Raw genomic sequence first — 21,066 nt, forward strand, 5'->3', positions numbered from 1 at the left:
CAGGGCTCAGTGTCTGCTGCCCCCTAGTGTGTGTGTGTGTGTGTGTGTGTGAGACTGAGTTATCAGCAGCTTTGCTGGCCGTTCACTGTGGTTAATGCCTGTTATCCAGCCTTGAGATGAGTGCTTTGATGTAAGGAAAATTGAGTGTGTGTAACTATCGGAACAAGTAGCAATTTATTATATTGCAATTTGCTACTTAAATGGCTTTGCTACTGAGACAGCTAGAGTGAAACTGACTGAGAAGCAACGTCTGATGCACAAAGGTCTGAGGTCACCGGTGATGATAGCTGCCGTCATTAGGGGTCCATTACACCGCGGAGCCTACTTCAGCTGATGGACTCTAAGGATGTTGCACTGCAGAAAAGCATTTACTTTTGTTTTGACACTTGTTGGCATGGAGCATGTCATTAGCTTCTAGATGGGATTTTGTTGTCTAGGAACTGATACGCCACAGTTTGAGCCCGGACTCATAGACTGCACCCCGTGTCCCTCAAGGCAATCTGGAGCAAAATAAGACACTAATGGAATATTACTCTCTTTACACTCTTCTACCTTTTTTGCATTGAGCATCCTACTCCATTCATCCCCCATAAAACAAATGGAGTTTTAACTACCCTCACTGTCTGGAGATCCAGTTTCTCTACTTTCTTGGTGCAGCTTATTATTATAGTTTTGTTAAAATGTGTTCTAATATATTATCTTAGTTTTCTTAGCAGAAACTAGAGACCTAAACATTGCCATGAAGGGGCAGTATATGATTGGAGCGATACGAACCAAAGCAACACGGAAGCTCTGCTGTGTCCTGTTTTTTAAGGCGTCGTTTGCCTTTTCCCGTGTACATTCAATCACATGCGCGACAGTTTGTGGGACCGGCTGAGGAGAAAGCTCGAGCAGCGAGAATGGTGGGAGTTGAATATTTCATCTCATGGAGGCTGCAGAACACTGTTAAGCTAATCGGAAATACGATCCACTAACCGGCTTTGATACACACAAGCCAGAAGCGTTTGCTTTGCGCCCATGGTTCATTATCATCGTATAATTAATAGTACTCATCCCTTTTCTCTGTGTGCTCGTTAGAAAAGGGGAAAAGAATAAATGATTAAATTAAAGGAAATCTGACGCCTATTAAAAGTGGGGTTTAATTCAAGCACTGTAGGTTATTTGAAATGTAACAGTGGAATCTTTTTTTCATAAGCTCCTGCAGAATAAGATAAATGGAATTAAATTTCCCACAATGTAAATCTTGTCTATTGGGACGAACAAAGCAGTAACGTAGAAAACCTTTTTTTATGGTTTAAACTTACTGTATCAACCAGAAACATTGCTCCTATTGTCAAAATTCTAGGCCATCAATGTGCCCGATGACACATGTTCCAAAATGATTTTTGTGAAACTTGTAAAACAGTAGAGCAAAGATATTGGACATTACTGCTTTAACCTGGTTTGTTATCAGTGCTGGCAGAAGTATTCAAATTGCCTTTTTTAAATATAACTCAAAGCCCTTGCCCTGCATTAAAAGTAAAGTTTAGAGATATCGGCTAATTGTATGTGTGATGAAACATGGCCCATGTGACTTAACTAAATGCTTATTGGCATTATAAAGAAGCAATACACTATTTATAATCCTTAGTGGTTAACTGGTAAATCAAAACATGGCATTTTAGTTTGCTTCCTCTTGAAAAACTACTGGCCGACTATTGGCCAACCCCAGTGATGTTTTATAATTCCTTTGGATATACTGTAAAAAAAAGTGGAAGTCAGGTAGAATGATTGAAGAAACACATAAACAGCGAGCTTAGTAATAATACTAGTACATGAATAGGAAGAGATAACTGACCCTAACCCCTATTTAAAAAAAATACCCAGACCATTTCAAACAAACAACCACATCAGAAGATATCTTTATGTTCCTGATATGCAAGAAAGGTGACGACGCTCTGACCAGAAGCTAGAGTTGTTGCACGCATTATTCCGACCGATCATAAACTCTTCAATCATCTACAAAAGCGCAACAGCCCCGACCCCTTTAAAAACCTTTGGCTAAAAAAAAATTGTACACACACACTCAGGTGAACATGCTTCCAATGGCGCATGCAAGTCTGCAACGACTACAGCCCAAAACTTTAAACCTTGGGTAAACACTGTATTCGATTACATTATTATGAGTTAGAGTGTGAAGAGCAGAAGAAATGTTAAAGTTATGTCACTTAGGCCAAAATCAGGTATGGCAAGTACATTAGTATCTTTATTTCAAATATCCAGTTTCCAGTTTCTACTAAAGTACAGGAAAGGAGATGAGGGAAGGAGAGAAGCCAAAGGGTGGGAAGTGGGGGGGTGGCTCACAAAGTTTAGAGGGCGCGTAGAAGGAGAAGCACCCTCAGACGGCTGTAACCGGTCAACCTTTTCAATTCAGCCATGTCTATAATAGAAAGGAAGATAGCGACAAGAGGAGGGGGGAAAAAGGTGTAACTCCCCCTGAAATGCTTTCAAATGAAGAGAAGACACGGATGAGAATAATGGTGATGAATGTCTGTGAGGAAGCTGCCCTTGTGGCTCCGGAGGTTCATGGTTATGCAGCAGCAGCACAGATGTATTGTATGTAGGGGTCACAAGGGAGTTAGACCCGAGTATAATGGAGACAAATCAGACAATTTCACATTTAAAAAAAGTGGAGAGATGTGATGTATAAAAATAGGTGTGACACAACGATGGAGACAGCACGTTTTCCCATTTAATCATTTTAATGATGCATTCAGGCGGATGAGAGTGAAAAACAAGTGCTTATTGATGGTGTTCTATGTGCTGATCAAAGTGCAATGACTGACACCTTCGCAGTACACGGTTCAAGAATCATATTCATAGAAAGCTTGATAGATTTAAAGGGCCTGAAAAAGTGTCAGTATGGAATTTCTCTGTGTTGGACACACGCAAAGGAACATTTTCAAAGCATCTTTTTCTCCTTTCACCTGACAGCAGTAATACATTACAGTCTGTGTTCTTTCTATTCTCCTGCAGGATGTAAACTATAAAGATCCCTCTGTACAAAGTGTATGGCGCCAAACATTACCCTGTCAATATGATGGCAATGTCTGATCAAACTTTAACACCAAACGGCTTCTGAATGCAAGCGTTTGTGTAATTACGTTAAAATGTTTATGGATCCATCTTGAATACGTCACTAAACATGGTGCGTGGATTGACACAATTTACACACCTGTAATTTAGAAGAAGAGAATAAATAAGCATATTTTACTAGGTTGTTAGTAAAAAAAACTTTTTGATGTTGTGTTGGAAAACTAAAGAAGGGGACTAACTCATCATTGCAGAGGGTCATTGTGTAATTGAGCTTGTTGACACGACAGCATAAAACATTTGAGTTTACCAACTGTTGCGTGCGTCTAAGCATTGGAAAAGCTGTGCTGGTTGCAGTAGAAGAGATGCAAAAAAATGTTGATGCCATTATTCCATTATATTTCATAGTCAATAAATTGCATATAATTATGTTTGTAGTACATTGAGTAAACTTGAACTGGCCGCAGCAATTAGGTCAGACATCTTTTTCCATGCAGAGAGCCATTATGCATGCTGTATACTGTACGTGTGTGTGTGTGTGTGTGTCCAGGCTCCAATGTGCTGACTGGTTTATAGCTGTTCCAGATGACTGAGCGTGAGAACAGCAGAGCTTCAAGGTGCTGCTTTCAGGCACCACTGAAGCCACAAATTTGATTATTTTTTCCCTCCACAAGTAGTTTTGAGTTTGCATGACCCCTCCCCCCCCCCCTTCCCTTCACACACATATACACAGTTTGAGCGGCCTCAAACCTGCCGTGGACTGCATCTTCTCTGGGTCCAGCAGCCTGCATTATGCATCATCATCATCATCTGCCATTCTGGTTCCGTTCAACTCCTCTTGTTACAGTGAATCAGCAGCGTTGAACGTGTTCTTCTGCTGAGGTTGTTTCCCTTTGTGGAAACGACAAACCTGTTTCTACCTGCGTGTACGCCTACATCTTACTCTATGTATCGTATACGTAAAACATTCAAAATCCATTCCAGTATACTAATTAAAGATGCATCCGAAGAATACTAGATTTTGTAAAATGAAAAGAGGCCTGAGTGTCACTTTATCCATCCCATAAAGCCTGTGTCTCTCTCTTTTCTCTGGTCCCCATGGGGTGAGGAAGTGGGCACGCAGATCCTCTCACATCAGTGGGAAATTAAACAAGGAGTGACACAGTGAGTTTGATTATGGGACAATAGAAGCTGTTTCAATTACAGCTTTCTTTAAAGAAATATTCTACAACTGGAGAACAACTTGGGTGTTTCTGTTTATTCTCTTTTACCTTGAAAAAGTTGAATGAATAGCTAAATTACATGCTACATTATGCTAAATAAGGCTGAATCTGGTCTACATGGAGCTTTCAAATGTGCCATTAGTTAAGATGGTTAAAAGTGGACGTTTTGATTTGTTGGTGACACGCTTTGAAAGGACGTGGAAGATGTTGGAAATATTATTCCAAGTTAAAGGATCTTAACTTTTTATTGATTGTTGTGAAATCCACTATATTTGTGTGAAAGGAAGCAAAACCAGCTTCATTCTAATGTCGTGGCATTTAAAAAAAAAAAAAGAAAAAGCTACAGGAGTGAGAGTTTGAATGCTCAAACACATTATGGTGCTTAGCTAGTGGCTATTGTGTCACTACTATATCTCATACAGATCTGTTACTGCTGTCAAAATGAATGAACCCTTTATCGCTGTGCTATTCTGAGTGAGTGAGTCAATTGTCAGCGGTCATCAGGCAGCACCTTGTCAAGTCCAATTTCCTCTCCAGTTCGCTCTCTGAGGCCGGAGGGCCAGCTGCTTCCATCTTGAGGGCCTCTTATCTACCGAGCCCCCACTGCCATTGCCTCTGGCTGCCCTGCGGTCGTCTGTCTGGCCTCAGATTTGGTCGAACCGCAGCTAGTTTACGGATAATTATCCGGTTGAGACCAGCTGCGTGGCACGCGTCCACGGGCCCTTTGTTGCTAATCGTATTAGACCCCATGCTGGAAGTGACAGAGAAACGAACGGTTTCCCCCAGTGAGCCAATGCCATTAGCAGACCTGGTGAGGGGGGGGAGGTTGGCTCAGAATGGCACACTGGTGTACACTCACCGGCCACTTTATTAGGTACCCCATGCTAGTAACGGGTTGGACCCCCTTTTGCCTTCAGAACTGCCTCAATTCTTCGTGGCATAGATTCAACAAGGTGCTGGAAGCATTCCTCAGGGAGTTTGGTCCATATTGACATGATGGCATCACACAGTTGCCGCAGATTTGTCGGCTGCACATCCATGATGCGAATCTCCCGTTCCACCACATCCCAAAGATGCTCTATTGGATTGAGATCTGGTGATTGTGGAGGCCATTTGAGTACAGCGAACTCATTGTCATGTTCAAGAAACCAGTCTGAGATGATTCCAGCTTTATGACATGGCGCTTTATCCTGCTGAAAGTAGCCATCAGAAGTTAGGTACATTGTGGTCATAAAGGGATGGACATGGTCAGCAACAATACTCAGGTAGGCTGTGGCGTTGCAACGATGCTCAATTGGTACCAAGGGGCCCAAAGAGTGCCAAGAAAATATTCCCCACACCATGACACCACCACCACCACCAGCCTGAACCGTTGATACAAGGCAGGATGGATCCATGCTTTCATGTTGTAGACGCCAAATTCTGACCCTACCATCCGAATGTCGCAGCAGAAATCGAGACTCATCAGACCAGGCAACGTTTTTCCAATCTTCTATTGTCCAATTTCGATGAGCTTGTGCAAATTGTAGCCTCAGTTTCCTGTTCTTAGCTGAAAGGAGTGGCACCCGGTGTGGTCTTCTGCTGCTGTGGCCCATCTGCCTCAAAGTTCGACGTACTGTGCGTTCAGAGATGCTCTTATGCCCACCTTGGTTGTAACGGGTGGTTATTTGAGTCACTGTTGCCCTTCTATCAGCTCGAACCAGTCTGGCCATTCTCCTATGACCTCTGGCATCAACAAGGCATTTCCGCCCACAGAACTGCCGCTCACTGGATGTTTTTTCTTTTTCGGACCATTCTCTGTAAACCCTAGAGATGGTTGTGCGTGAAAATCCCAGTAGATTAGCAGTTTCTGAAATACTCAGACCAGCCCTTCTGGCACCAACAATCATGCCACGTTCAAAGTCACTCAAATCACCTTTCTTCCTCATACTGATGCTCGGTTTGAACTGCAGGAGATTGTCTTGACAATGTCTACATGCCTAAATGCACTGAGTTGCCGCCATGTGATTGGCTGCTTAGAAATTAAGTGTTAACGAGCAGTTGGACAGGTGTACCTAATAAAGTGGCCGGTGAGTGTATATGGTCTGTGACTACGAGTCGCAGTCACCCAGACGCAGAGGATTCCGTCGGGTTTGGGGGGGTCGAGTACAGTGGACAATCCAAAATGGAACGCTCCCAGGCTTCCAACGTAAGGTTAAGAGACCAAAATGTCTGTTTATTGTTCCTTGTTTTTTGCCATCTGCTGTTCAACTTCTAGGCAAGCGAGAAAAACAGCCTGCAGCAGCTTTCGTTTTTAAGAGTCATCATAAAGAATGCTATAAATAAACCACTGTCACCAAAAACCTTGTATTTTTTTTATAGTTGTAGCTTTCACGATTTTTTTACTAAGCCGCACACCATTTTCTATACATTTTTGATGGTTTGCATTTTTTTGCATGACATTGCTCTTTTTTTTTATCTCCAATTTCCAATAACTTTATTTTCTTCCCTTCACTCATCACCGTTTTTACTCCGCTGAGGTCTTTTCCGATAGATATTTCTGTCACAAAAATACTGAATTAGCAGCACGTCTGCAATTTGTATTGCATGAACAAATATTAAAAAACTCATAAAATGCACAGCATTTGCAGCTGCTCTGCCAGCGGGATCATGCGAGGGGAGAAATAATTGACATCTCTGACAAGAAGAAAAAGCAACTCCTGTCTTTTCTGGAGGCCTTTTAACTTTGTGAAGATGTGAATTTAGCTCCTCTCCTCGGTGGTGTAATCAAACCTTCTGTGCAATCTCTTTCCCCTCTTTGCCTGCACGGCTCGCCCGAGCAAAAGTCTGCCTCTGCTGTGGAAAGTAGGCCATTTGGGCTGATGACACAGGTCCTGTGTGACGCTCGCTGACTCTGGAGCTCTCAAAAGGTTTATTTGCGGATATTCGGCGCCTCATCTGTTAACTCCGTTTGCCTGATGAATCTCGTGGCGTTACCGGCCGGAGATGACAATCTGTCTTTTCCCACGGCGTTGGTTATGTAAGTCCACGATGTCCTGCTTACGCCTTCAGTGGCTTGGTGCTCTGATTTGTACACAGTTATGAATTGTGACACAAGTTATTTGGTTGTCATCTCAATTATTCATACGAACCTCTGTTGGATGTGAAAATTGGGTTGTTGTGCTCTTCTGCATCACAAATCTTTCATTCTCTCAGAATAAAACAGAATAATTTGAGAATGATGTGGAAATAGTTTCAGACCTCTGTGAATACGAGGGCAGTTGATAAAACATTTCTATTATTTATTGTTTTACTGTTTTTAGTCCCTTATTCATAATTCATACATTTGCTGTGTTGTCTTTCCAAGATGTGTGTCATACGTATTATCTTTTGTCTCACAACGTTTTGTTTGCTTTACTGAGTTTGGCTTTAAATTTTTTATTTTCTTTTGCCTTATGCTTTAATAGATTTTCTACATGTTAATGCAACCATGTGAATTTATTCATCCTCTCCTTCGTCTCTCCCTCCCACACCATGTTCGACATTACAAGATGCTGTTTTGTGCCGCTGTGCCACAGAGACCATGCATGAAATTTATTGGCCCTGAGTTCCGCCATTTGACACGCTAGACGTGGCTAACAGATCTCGTGCCGTTTCCCATCTCCTCCGGCTCATGTGTAAAGCTGACCTTTCCTGCCTACAGGCTATATTTAAAGTCTAAGCACCAGAGACTTATGGCGCCATGGGAAATTTTATTATCAACGCTCTCCATTTGTCTGACTTAATTCAGGCCTGCCGCAGATCGAGCCAAAGTACGTGGTGTATTTAAGCTCTGCTACGGCAAACAAGGGCAGCGGTGAAAAGCTGGACCATCAACACCTTAGCGGGGGGGGGGTGGAATGATGTGGTCTGCATGTGGAAAAATAAGGGAAAAAGTGCTGGGGTGTTACTGCATGAAGCAGAGACGATCACAAAGAGACATTTTCAAGCATCTCAGTTTTTCACCACAGATGCATCAGCACTTGCTGTTTTTTCGTGATTTAAGCAGACAGTACATGGAACGCAGACACACACATCTGCATCTCACTTTTTTTTTTTTTTTCTCCAAACTTCTGTCCCACCGTCTGTTTGATCGTTCTCTGACACGCTTTCTTTTTTTTCCTCTCTGCCGCGTGGCAGTTCTGACACAGGAGTTCAGAGGGTGCTGCAGGTCGATCTGAAAATGGAAATCTTCCCCGAGCCGCTGGGCAGCCGCTGGATGGCCTGGCAGGTAGAGTACCCTGCCAGTCGCGCCGCCACGCAAGAGGCGGAGACGGAGATCCAGCTGGCGCAGGAGGACCTGGCGGGCATCGTGCCGCTGGCCATGGTGAGTCGTGCCACTTCCAGCGCCATGGCGACAGCTTTTCAATGAACAACAGTGCCACTCGGTGCTTTGCAATGGTGCAAAGTCGTTCATCAGATCGTCGGGGGAACGAGAGGGAAATGTTGCACTTTCAGATTAGGATTTACCTACAAAACGTGATGCGTTGGTCACAAAAGGACTGTGGAACACTGCTTGTTTTTCCTTACTTCCGACATGCGCAGAATACCCACAAACTAACAACGGCAAGTCTTCAGGGACAACCTTAATGCACATATTAAATAGTACTAAATACACCACAAGGACCAACTGTAGGAGCGTGCAATTGTTATCAAGAGAAACCAGATATTCAGAACCAAACACTATTTCCCATGCTAATGCATCCTTGACATAAACACTCTGAGAGCAGGACCTTCAGATGCAGCACTATTGTGTTGTAGTATTATGCTTTTAAGTAAAGGCATACAAGCTGCAGTCATTGGGGCTTGGATGGAGAAGAGCGAGCTATAATGTGGGTTCATGTTTAGGAGCCCGGCGGGAGGAGAGCGTCCGTAGCCCCCAGCAGGCCTCACATGGGGTCCGGAGTCTGCCTCCGTCCCCTGGAGCTAAAGCTCAGGTACTCTGGCTTAATCTGCACGACAAAACTCCCACCTAATGTAACTCCCCATGGGGAAGCTCTTTGTTTACCAAACCCGAGAATGCGATGCTTCAGGTTTAGATCAAGAGCGTTCACGTGAGCAGAGGAGCAACATCAATTTGTGTTGGCCTAAGAGAATCACATGCTGCCACATCAGCGCTGATTACCAAAACCAAATCTGCCTTCATTTCTATTTCAGTTGCTGTGATCTATACGATACAGGCCTGACTGTTGTGGCAGTGTTGTTCTCTAAGTATTGCCGGAAGCGGTGCAGATGATGGCTGCATGTGGGTGGCTGTTTCTGGATTCAGAGGAATGTGGCGCTTCCTCACCCACTGATCCATTCTCTGGATAATTGAAGCAACGCGTTGAATGCCACAGTATTGTTCGAGTTCCTTGTCTCGCATCCTTTTCCGCGGCACTGATGTATCAACAGCCGGCTGTCTGCTCCCACGCCTTCCACTGAGGAAAGAATTGGAAAGTTGATATGCATGATTATCTCGCAAAGGCTTGGCTCATGAAGAGAATTAAGAATGTGCCGTTATCTGCTCAATGAAAATCATATTTGAAATCAAATCTTTGCTTGATTGACTGACTCTTTCTTGCAAGACAGAGAAGGAAACTCATCTTCTATTGTTTGTGTAAAAATCATTCTCCGAGTGCCAGAAATTTAACCCGCACTCCTCAATCAACAGTAGAATGGTCTCATTTCATAATGTGCTCATTTTCCCACAGGCTTAAATGGCTAACCATATATCATGTTACTATTTTTTTCACAGTGACTAAAATTCATCTCAATTAACCTGATATTACAGTTATTTACTAAACTTGGCATAATCCGTTTTAGGGCATGGTAATTTAGGAAGGTGAATGAGTGTAACAAAAACTATTTTGTGTGTGTGTGTGTGTGCGTGCGTGGCATGAACGTGTGCGGAAATGCTTGACTTTTCCCTCCCGGTCCTTGATGTGCTATTCTTGGACCTGTCAGTGAAGCAGCTGCTATCATACAGGCTGTTCTCATGCAGCTTTTGTGGTTATACCTGTGAAAATGAATGTGATGTACTTTCCATATATCCCGCAAAATCTATTTTGTATGTCATCCATTGAATCACGAACCAGGGAGTATAAAGACTTCACAAACCCACACGGAGAGAGCAGGTTAGAAGGTGGATGGATCAAACAAAAAACACTCTTTCATCCAGTTCATGCCGTGTGGGAAACAAGAAGTCGAGGTTGATTTATTTGTCACTTAACTGCTGTACATAAGTGTCACTATTCCCTAGTCATTTTTCGTTTTGTTGCCTAAACCTCACTACATTGTTTCCGGGGAAGCGCAAGGCTTATTTTAGAATGTCAATGCAAGTGAAAAAATGGAGTTGCTACGAAATGAGAAATAACTTTTTTTATTAGATGTCATATAAACCGTTTAAGAATATGTTGACCTTTGACACCAACATTTTAAACTGTTTCATGATCAGACTTTTATTGAAAAGATTAGGACAATTCTGTTTTTCTTCTACCAAAAGTCTTTTGCTTTTCTACTTCTTATTCTTCCAAGTGCTTCTCTCCCCAGAGAGAACTTCCCAAGATGCACAGCATCTCCAGCCAGCCCACCTAATACACAGCACAAATACTTACACATGCAGAAACATTCAGAATTCATCACCACTGTCCCTCTGTCCCCTTTTCTCACTCCTGCGAAAACACACACACACACACAGAATATAAGGCTTTTGCAATCTGCATGCACCAATATGAAAGAAGCATACAAGCGAGAAGGAGGAAGGCTGAATTAGATTACTCTGGATCACTGTGGCATGAAAGGCCCACAGATAAGTTCCTCTCCCTTCCCACTGCTCCTCGCTGATAGAAAAGAGGAAGTATGGTAGTGTAAGAGCAGTGCCGTCAACCCCCCCCTTACACACACTCTCGGTAACACGTCGCCCTGCACCATCACCACGTTGCCTCCACCAAAGGGGGGGAAACAAAATCAGGTTTGCCAATAGAAAAAGACCTGAATACTAAACTATAAGATGTAGATGTTGCAAATGTTTAATATAAGTGAGCAACTGATCTGAAATGCATCAACTAAGCACTTAGGGCATACTTTAAGCATTATATATAGGGTTTGCAATCTTATTTTATGGGTTAGTTTTGTTGAAATGCTGCAAAAAAAAAATTCAAACCAATTGCCAGTCAAGGTAATCAGTAGAATATGGCTGAAGGCCAGAGCTTCATGTATATCGTTGATCAACAGCATTAGTGATATTAGATCACAGTCAGTTATTAAAATTCTAGTCTTTTGTAGGTACTTTGTAGTAACAGTAGTGTGTGACTTCATAGAGCATGCTGAAGGCATCTGTTGTCACATCGGCTCTGTTTTTGATCTGTGAGTTAGTTCAAGCTCCAATTAGAACTAATTAGTGTATAAATCTAGCTCTATTTTGTTGAAATAGAAAAGCTGTGTTCTGTTTTTGTGTTTTTGACCAAAATTAATCTAATTTTCGGAACGAGGCACTAGTTCATACAACCATGTTGTAATACGGCTAATGATGATTAAAACAGGGAAGCTTATTTTGGATTTGATCATATTTATGGCCTATTACTTCAATGGCTTCTTAGACCTTTTCCCAGCCCATTTATGTCATGTTGTGAATTACTGCGCCCTTCCTTTAATCCCTCCGTCCATGAAAAGGTATTTTCATTGCATTTTCCCCATCCAAGTGATGGGCTCTGCCACAGGTGACACCTCTGAGAAACCTGGGATATTGTTTTGATGGATGAAAACGCTGCCTTTGAGGGGGGGCTCGTCCCGCGTGTTGCCACAGACCCACCTGCAGCAGCACCGCTCACCTCTTTGTCACCAATTTCAAACTGCGAAGCAGGAGTTCTGCAAATGCAGCAATTATTTCAAAAGCAGAAAATGAAAAGAGTACTCAAAAGTTTTAGTCAGTTCAGAGCGAGGAAACGCCTCAGAACTGTTTGTCGACTGCAATACCGCCTGCCTTTTCTTTGGCTGCTTTTTTTTACATCGATATTTTAGTTTATTTTCCCCGCCTCTTCTCTTTCCCTGCATACATTAATGTATTAACAACGTAGAATAATTGCCTCCCTGGTCGCCTACTTGCGTTGGCATCCTGTGCTTCACTTAAACAAGAACTGTGTGTTTTTTTTTGTTTTTTCTCGACGGCAGCCATTGGATACCTGAGCATATTCCTCATCACAGTAGGAGGCTGGCCCATTATCTTTTACCATCGTGAAGTAATATGCTCCTGTCCAGGCTGCCCTCATCATCATTACCCCTGCTGCGGATGCCTGGTGATGGAGAGGGAGCAGGAGGACGGGGCATACATCATACCTGGACTCATCAGTCTTCCTGTTCCAGCCCAGACACCAAACCGTGCTCACTCACACGAGCATTCGGGAGGCGGCCACAGCGATGGGGAGAAATGAAAGCAGCCGTTTGCATTCACGTTCTGCTCCAATGTATCGTTAAACAATACATCATCACTCCGGCCTTCTCTGGCCACTTCTGCTCTCGCACGATAAAGTCATTCATCACGATCCTCCCAATGAATGTTTCATCTGGCTCCTTTCGATCCAATTCTCTCCGTTGCAATGCACATCTCCTATGCCACACAAGTGAGATTTTGGGAGCCATTCATCAAAGACATAGTTACGCGAGCACTTATGAGCTAGCTAATCTAGCAGAAATGCTGGACGTACGGACGTGTGTAACGCCAAATATGCTCTTGTTAAAAGGAGCGTGCACTGTACGCACTGCTTGAAGGAACTTAATTTCTATCATCTAATAACTTCAGTTTCACTTGTGCTCAGGTCCCTGCTGTTTCAGTGCAACAGGATAAAACATAGCTTTTCTTCCCCCGTGACAAGAAACATGTGGTCACAACAAGGGGCTGATGGATGGACCCCAAAGCGAGCAACCCATTAGCATCTTCAGCTCTGAGGCTTTTTGAGGCTGCCATAATTAAGTAATAAGGTACGAGAGGCTGTAGTTTATCGTCAATAATGTTCCAGTTCAAGGGTGTTATTAGGCCCGACTCATGGCGGAGCTAAAAGGTTTTAAGTAAAAGGTGCCCTAACTTGGCGGTGGAAGTTCGCATTGCTCAAAAACAGTAATTTGCGGCGTTCGCCAACGAGTTAAAAAATGAAATGACAACTAACGATCACACAAAATCTAACTGTTGATTTGAGTGCACCATGATTTGGAGCGCTCAGGTCAATGTAAACCGGTACATTATGGCTCAAAGTACACCCTGTGACTCAACCAATCAGAATGCTGGACATCTTCTCGTATTAATAATTTGCACATATGACGTAATACATATAGTTCTAATAAGGATACGTTTGTTAAAAATATTCACATATTCCAGAACACGATCGAACTGCTTGGCTTTTTATGCCTCTGACATTTTCCATGTTCCTTAACCTTTGCCATCGCAGGGTGTAAAAGGTACTCAGCATGAGTGGCGCAGATTTTTGATGTAAATGCATGTATGGTGACAAGTGAGAAATAGAAAAGGTGAACTTCAGTAGCTTTTAATCCCACTTCTGCACCCTGGGTGGTACTTTCCTATGAACGCATACATATAATGAGGTCTAATATTATTCCTCCAATGTCACTCAGGAAGACAATATAGCTCAAACTGCTTTTGTAATTGACAGTGAGTGGGATTGGTTTGTTACTTTTTGAAACACGCACCCCCACAGCCTCTCTCTTCAGTGTGTGATTGGAGCTTTAGATGATCGGTTTCTGCAAAGCTCATTATAGTTGGAACAGAACAGTCAGTTCGTTTTAAGAAAGCAAACCATCCCACAATGCTGTTGGAAGCAGTGAGGTCAAATCTTTTTCGTTTACCGCGGCATTGATATTCTCTGACGACGACTTACAATGCATTGTGGGATTCATGCATTGGTGGTAAAGTTGATTTTGGCTTTTGCTAACTGAAATGCTGAAGACCTTATATTCTCACCTTTCAAATCCGAATGCTGTGAACCTTCATCCGTCACCGAGGCCACAACACACTCCGGCACGGGGAAAATAGTTTGTAAGACAAGACAGAGAATGCAGCGCGGGATCCAGACTGACAGATCGATCCCACGGTGATAGGGTCAGCACACATCCATAGCTCACATCGCTCCATAATTGATAACAACCCCCCTCCCCTCCCCTCACTCACCCTCCTGTGCCCAAGTTCATGTCGTTCTGACTTTAATCTTTGCCCATTGAGGTTTGGGAAGAAGGTTTTCTGCAGTAATGGACTCCACAGTGAAGCTGACCTTTTGTGCCTCCTGAAAGAGGTCTGTGTCCAGAGGGCAGCTAAGCCAAGCTAAGCTGCCAGTATGGATCTCGGTCACAGCTGGGTGGAGAAATCAGAACGGAGGTCGGGAGGTCGTCCCTCCCAGGCACGGTTTGGCTGGTTGGCGAAGAACTCCTCATCGATCGGCTCAATGTGATAGATATTGGGCTGAAATGGATCAGACTGGCGCAGGCAGGTGTGTTTCCTTGCTTTCTGGCCTCAGCGGGCGCCAGTGAAACGCTGCAGGAGACCGGGCCGGCTTCAGTCAAAGCGGTTCGGTCCCCTGACTCCGAGCACGGAGGCGGCGCCTATGCTTGATTCTCCTGGTGCAGAGGCTGATTGTTTGTTTGTTTGTTTGAAATTCACCAAGCGCCATCTCATTTGTTGATTTAAACGTTTTACAGGTGCAGTAATCGTTAGAACTGCAAGCGATTCTTCCTAAATGTAAAATAGTGTACTCCAACGTCCAGCCGTGTTTTCTTCACCAACGTGAGGAGCAATTCATGCCCACTGGACTTCAGAAGATGTCTCTTTTGAAAATAAATCCGAGGACGGGAAAGTCTAATTAATAATTGGGCATTTGTCCTGCCAGCATGTTGTCATTGTGACAGTTCACAAGTGTATCCGTAAATCATGTGCACTCATGAATAATTTACAGTTAAGAGCACTTCTGTGTGACTGAAACATCAATACCGTGAACCGTGGAGTGAATCTTCTTGCAAATCTGAGAGAAAGCAGAACCATGAAGAGGAAGGATTTCCTCAAACCTCAGTGGTTTGCACTTCTTTTAAAGTCGCTGAGGGCAACAACACAACATAAATCATTCCACCACTACGATGCGCTTTTTCAGTGCCAACTTATTTTTGACTCGAGGTGTCCTCTTTCCTACCGTTCTGTTTCAGGTTCGCATTGGTCTGGTCATCAAAAGTGATCACGGGTTCACACGCCTAAAGGCTTTTTCATTTTATCAGTCAGATACACTTACAGAGTTAAGTTGTTGAATATTTACATTTAGATTTTTCTGAAGAAAAGGGTCTGCTCCTTAAGGGACCTCTGAGAATGTGGGAGGACATTGAGGGAGATGTGAGTCCTTTTAAACTAAGACTTTGAGGTTTTGGAACATGCAGTTGTTTCCTGGAGACTTGTTACATAATCAGGAAACCAACAAGAACTCTTGCAAAACACGGCTTCAGTGAAGAAATAGTTAAGGAAATAACTCTCTGTAATAACAAAATAGATTTGTTTTTATACCAATGAAACATTCAATTTGCAAACTGTAGAAGTGTTTGTAGTTTTTTCTTCTTTACCAAGTGGCAGTTTTGTGCAAATTAACAATACTCCCTCCATGCCCCCTAATTCCGAGACAGCACATTTACCCCGTCCAAATGATCCTTCCATAATCTCCACCCGCCCCCTCCTTTTCAATCTGACACTTCGAAGAGCAAATCCACTATCAAAGCACCAATCGAGTTCTTCCCCCCCCCCCCCCCCCGCCAGCCCCAGCCAGCAGTAATGAGCCCGTCACATCTCTGACGGGCACGTGCCCGAGACCGTGCCCTGCCAGTCACGTTGCATACGGGGCTCTTTGCGTGCCGCCTTCGTCAGAGAGCGGAATCGGGGGAGTGGGGGGGGGGGGAGGGGGGGAGAGACCGGAGAGGAAGTGGCTCATTGTTGGAAGAACAAAGAGTCTGAAGAGAAAAGAAGGGAGCAAGAGAGAGACCCTCATTAAAAAGCAGCGTGTTGGCTTCACAACCATCCCACCACTTCAATGCGCTGTCATGCAGTGATGTATCGCTCTGCATGGTGCTACCAAGGCCTTTATTCCCACTCTCCTCCATGTTTCTCCTTTCTAGCCAATTAAACGCCCACTGGAAAGGAAGGAAGTAAGGAAGGAAGTGGCACATTGAGCCTTGCACAATGTGGAGAGAGGAGCCGATGAAAGGACATGCTTCTTTTATTCTGCTTAATAGCTGCAGGACATTGTCTGAGTGGCGTTTAGTGTCTACAGGATATCGTTGTCTATCCCCCTACTCCCGGTTAGGTTTCCTTGCACGTATACGCGTGCCTTGTTGCCAAGGGACGGAAATGTTTATCTTTGACTATGAGAGTGTAATTTAGAGTAGACGGCGAGTGGCACACTTCCATTTAAGGCTCAATAAATCACGAGGTAGATCACAGAGATCGCAAATTGATGGTGGAGGTAAAGGCATCAAATTAGATGCGCTGGTTATGGTTTTTTACTACAGAGACTTTTGGGTTAATCTGGTGAGCCACAACAATAAGGGGCTGACAGGAGAGCCCGCTAAGCACAAACGCTGCGTGCACCACCCGCTCTTCTCTCTGCAGCTTCCAAAGATCCCCACCTCCACACTGTGCTTGACCCCGTTCACTTGTCGTCGTATGGCCAGGGGCGCCGAGGCCACAGTGTGGCTGCGTTGCTGCCGGGGAGAAGCAGAGGCTAGTGGCAACGCGGGACAGCTACTTCTCATGCTACCCGTGTCACTCGGGCTGACACCATAAATCTCACTTATTTTTAGATCCAACCGAGACACACAAGCAGAAATTACGGCCCAGAGCACATTACCAGCCACAGCGGCGTGCTGAATGCTAACCGAGAGGGAGAGAGGGAGAGATCCTTGATAAGGCAGAAGGGCAGTTCGCTCACAGATTATAGAATACAATCTTGAGGGAATGGATCGGCTCGGGAGAACAACTGCAACATGTTCCCTGTTGTAGCATTTACGGTATGTGCTGTACAACTCATCAGGAAGAGAGAGCGATGTCAATGAGGAATCACGGGGTGAGGGGGAGATTAGTAAATGTCAACTCAACTTTCATTTTCACCCCTGCTTCTGTCCACAGGTGTGGGCTCAGGAGGCAGCAGGGGACAGTTAAAGGATTCAATTAATACTGTACACGTGGCAAAAGGCCCTATCTAAACTGGACTCACAAGGGACCCTTAATGTAGTTTCTGCATCTTTACATCATCTGAAAGGTCCGGCTTGTAAAGGACGTTAAAAGGGAACCTAAAAACATTTTGGCATTAAGACTGTTTAAATCAAACTGCATGATCCGAATACTGAATACCAGACGTTGAAATGGATTACTATAATTTTTTGGTCTTGAAATAAGAGTATACAGGTCCAAAAAAGAACAGGTCATTTAATTACACTTTCTTTCTGGAGGCAACCCGCTTGAGAAGTACACATTTATACATGTTTCAACAATTCATTTCATGTAAAGAAGAGAAGTATTTGGGGGATTTTCCCAATTTTAGATGTCGTCTAATGCAAGAAATTCATTTATTTCTGACCATATTATAAACTCTCATTTCTTCATTTTTTCCTGTTGTGCGAATAAATAATAATCTTCTTTTTTTACACTCGACTGCAAGACACTCCATTGTGTGTTTAATGGTGTCGTCTATGGTTCTTGACCATCGCTGTCTCAGCTCAGTCCGGCCTGCTGGGTCACCTGCAGCGGCTCTAATGTAACACCAGGCCCCCCCGCTGCCACCAGGTCCCAAACATTTACCCCATCATGCATTATGGATGACCCTCTGGAAATGAAGGAATCCCAGCACACACAGACTTATCTTACAGCAAAACTCGATTTTAAGGGGAATTGAATAAAAGTCAGAGGAACAGGGAGAGGTGGTGTTTGGAGGGAGTGGGGGGGGGGGTAAATTGCTGTATAACTCTGTAATAGTCCTATAAAATTGTAATGAAAAGCCATTTAAGGATTAAGTGCTCCTTTTGAGATTCATAGCTATCTCTTGGCTCAGCTAATAATCATTCCACTCCGAAGCTGACTGGTCTCAGTAATTGATGCTTACAAACGACCAGGCTCCTTTCAACCAAACCTAATCCCCCCCCTTTTCTCGCTCACAAACACAAGGGGGAGTGTTTGGAAACAGAGTTAAGAGGGCAGGGTACAAATCGTGTTATCGTCTGTAGTAACAACGTGCTGACTGGTCAAGTCAAGCCCTGCAGATCGGTCCTGTCTGCATTTTGCCAGCATTTCATTCAACACGCATCACTGAGTAAGCTTGAGTAAGATTTCAGTGTTAAAAGAATAATAATAGTAGCTTCTTCAACAACAAAAAACCCACTGAATAATCAAAGCTTTGACTGACAGAAATTAGACCTGAGCTTTTGTTTGAGACCATTTCAGTAGCAGCACAATTAGCTTAAGAAAGTCATTTCATTTCCCCACTTGACCTCCAAGGCATCTATTTACTGAAGAGCCCGGGGTCAATATCAATCTGTCCAACCAAAGAGCCATTTCTCAAATGCAATGAGACTTCAGAGAGAAAACGGTACCCCAAACTGGCCCCAATTATCTACTCTGACAAAGGTAGCGAGTGAAAGACTTTCTAATGGAGGGTTAAGATTTATGTTCACAGTGATGAAAGCGTGCATCGAACTAAAGGAACCAAGGCTCCTTAGACCACTGGAGGAACCTCTAAGCCCAGTGGTTAAACTCCAACATTAGTCAGTCTGGTTGCTGATTGGCCAGAAAGTTTCCAAGTTACTAGTTTACACAGGACTGAGAAGCATTTAGTCAAAAGATGAAGATTATTATGATTATTTACGAAGGAGCACAGTGTATTAATGCAGTCTGTTGAGGTTAAGATACCTTTATCGCGCATATGTACGTGATTCAAAAAAATATTTTATATATCAACATTAATATTAAGGCAACACATAGATAGCTAGTCCGTATAGACCGTGGTCTTTAAAATGGTTGAAATAGTGGTATTTTTCGTCAAGATTATCCAACTGCAAAGTATGTACATTTTTATTAAACTAAACGCATTAGAAACATCTCCTATACGCAGTTCTCCAGCAAACGTTAAACCCTTTAATCTCCACTTTACTTTTGTAGAGCAGTATTGTTCTTGCATTCTGATACCACTTCTATATGAGAAAATCGCAGTTATTGCACAGAGTGCCTTCATATGTCTGTGGATCCGTGACACTGTGAAGGGAAGCTGAGGCGACCACTGCAACAGAAGCGAATGACTCACTGAGCATTTTGGTATGTAATAGAGCGTGAATAATTTCCTCGGGTGGAATTAAATTCTTGAAGCGAATTTCATTTGTCTCCCGCTGATAATCACGTAAAATCAAAATGTTCTCACGATCAGTAATCTTTGACCAGCCAAGCACGATGTCACGCTAATGACTTTTAATCAATTAGCTAAAGAGCGACAATGTTTTGTATTCATCTTGACGATCGCACTCGCAGTACAACCCAGAAGTGGTTGTGGTTTGTTTACATTTTTTAAGCGACCGCCTACAGACCCAAAAAGGTAGCGATTCAAAAATCACACTCAAAACGCTGCACGTTTCAACTTTTAAAAAGGTGAAGACATGGTTTCCAAGAGATCAAAAAGGTGCACAGTGAGCACTTGCCCCCCCAAAAGTGACTTTTTTTTGTGCTGACCTCTGGGCTCCTTTTCCTGTCCCCAGGATTCAGAGATTCTGAACACCGCCGTGCTGACGGGGAAGACGGTGGCCGTCCCGGTGAAAGTGGTGACCATCGGGGTCGACACGTCTGTCACAGATGTGTCCGAAGCAGTCAAGTGCCGCACCACGGACGAAGATGTGGTCAAGGTCAGTAAATTGATGGGGAAACTTTTCATCCGTGCATCACTTTAGTAAAACAACAAAACGCCCAAAGTAAACATCCTGGTTGTGGCACTGATGTAAGAAACATTTCTTCAGTTCTGAAACACCGGATCAATCCCAACGTTTGTGGAAACGCATTACGCCAACATCGAGTACTTAATGACTGACACAGCGCATCGGAGATCATGTGAAAGCAATAGTGTGAATATTTAAAAAAATGCAGCAGATAAACAAGATTTTCTATGTTTGGCAGGTCTGTATAAACAAGCAACATGAAAGTGTGCGTTTGATACACAGCGACTGTTGACGGGTTCCTCAACTTTTATTTTTAGAGCAACTTTCAAACCTGGGGCACAACAGAGCAAAGTAGTCCCTTCCAGCGTTGAGCCGTTGTATCAGTGTCTTTGATCTCCAAAAAGAAGGAAGCCGCTCTCCAACACAATTCCAATGACAATGCAGAAAGACTGAAAAATCGAGAAATATATCAAATCTGTCCGCGTCGGGCTTCCAGTTTCACGTGGCTGAGCCGTGCCCATGCGGCGCTTCTTCTGTCGAGGTCAGCATAAACCAAAACGGAGGAGGGTCTTTTAGTGCCACTTCATCATTTCGTGTTGGGGACGGCTAAGTGAGCTCCAGGTGGAAACTGGCCCATCCTGGTCGGAGCATCCGTCCTCTCACTGGTGCTCACTCATGGAAGTTCTTCTCTAGTCGTGGCCTGCCATCAGGCACATGAACATGAAGCATTTCTTCTCATTTTTAAACCCGGGGAATTAGGGGGAAGTAAACAAATGGGCGAAATTGATGGCGAGTCAGTGTGAACTACAAATGATGCTTCTACTCA

The 21,066-nt window shown here is 43.6% G+C and overlaps 1 protein-coding gene across 1 annotated transcript in view; it reads left to right on the plus strand.

Moving 5' to 3' along the window:
- The window catches only part of si:dkeyp-14d3.1 (transmembrane protein 132C), a 94,882-nt gene that overhangs the window by 60,235 nt on the left and 13,581 nt on the right, over positions 1-21,066 (plus strand). The window contains exons 4-5 of the mRNA XM_037483592.2: positions 8,454-8,640; positions 20,067-20,210. Coding sequence (XP_037339489.2) covers positions 8,454-8,640; positions 20,067-20,210 — 331 coding nt within the window. The remainder of the gene's footprint in view (positions 1-8,453; positions 8,641-20,066; positions 20,211-21,066) is intronic.

Source organism: Pungitius pungitius, chromosome 5 (assembly GCF_949316345.1).
Source record: "Pungitius pungitius chromosome 5, fPunPun2.1, whole genome shotgun sequence".
Lineage (NCBI taxonomy): Eukaryota > Metazoa > Chordata > Actinopteri > Perciformes > Gasterosteidae > Pungitius > Pungitius pungitius.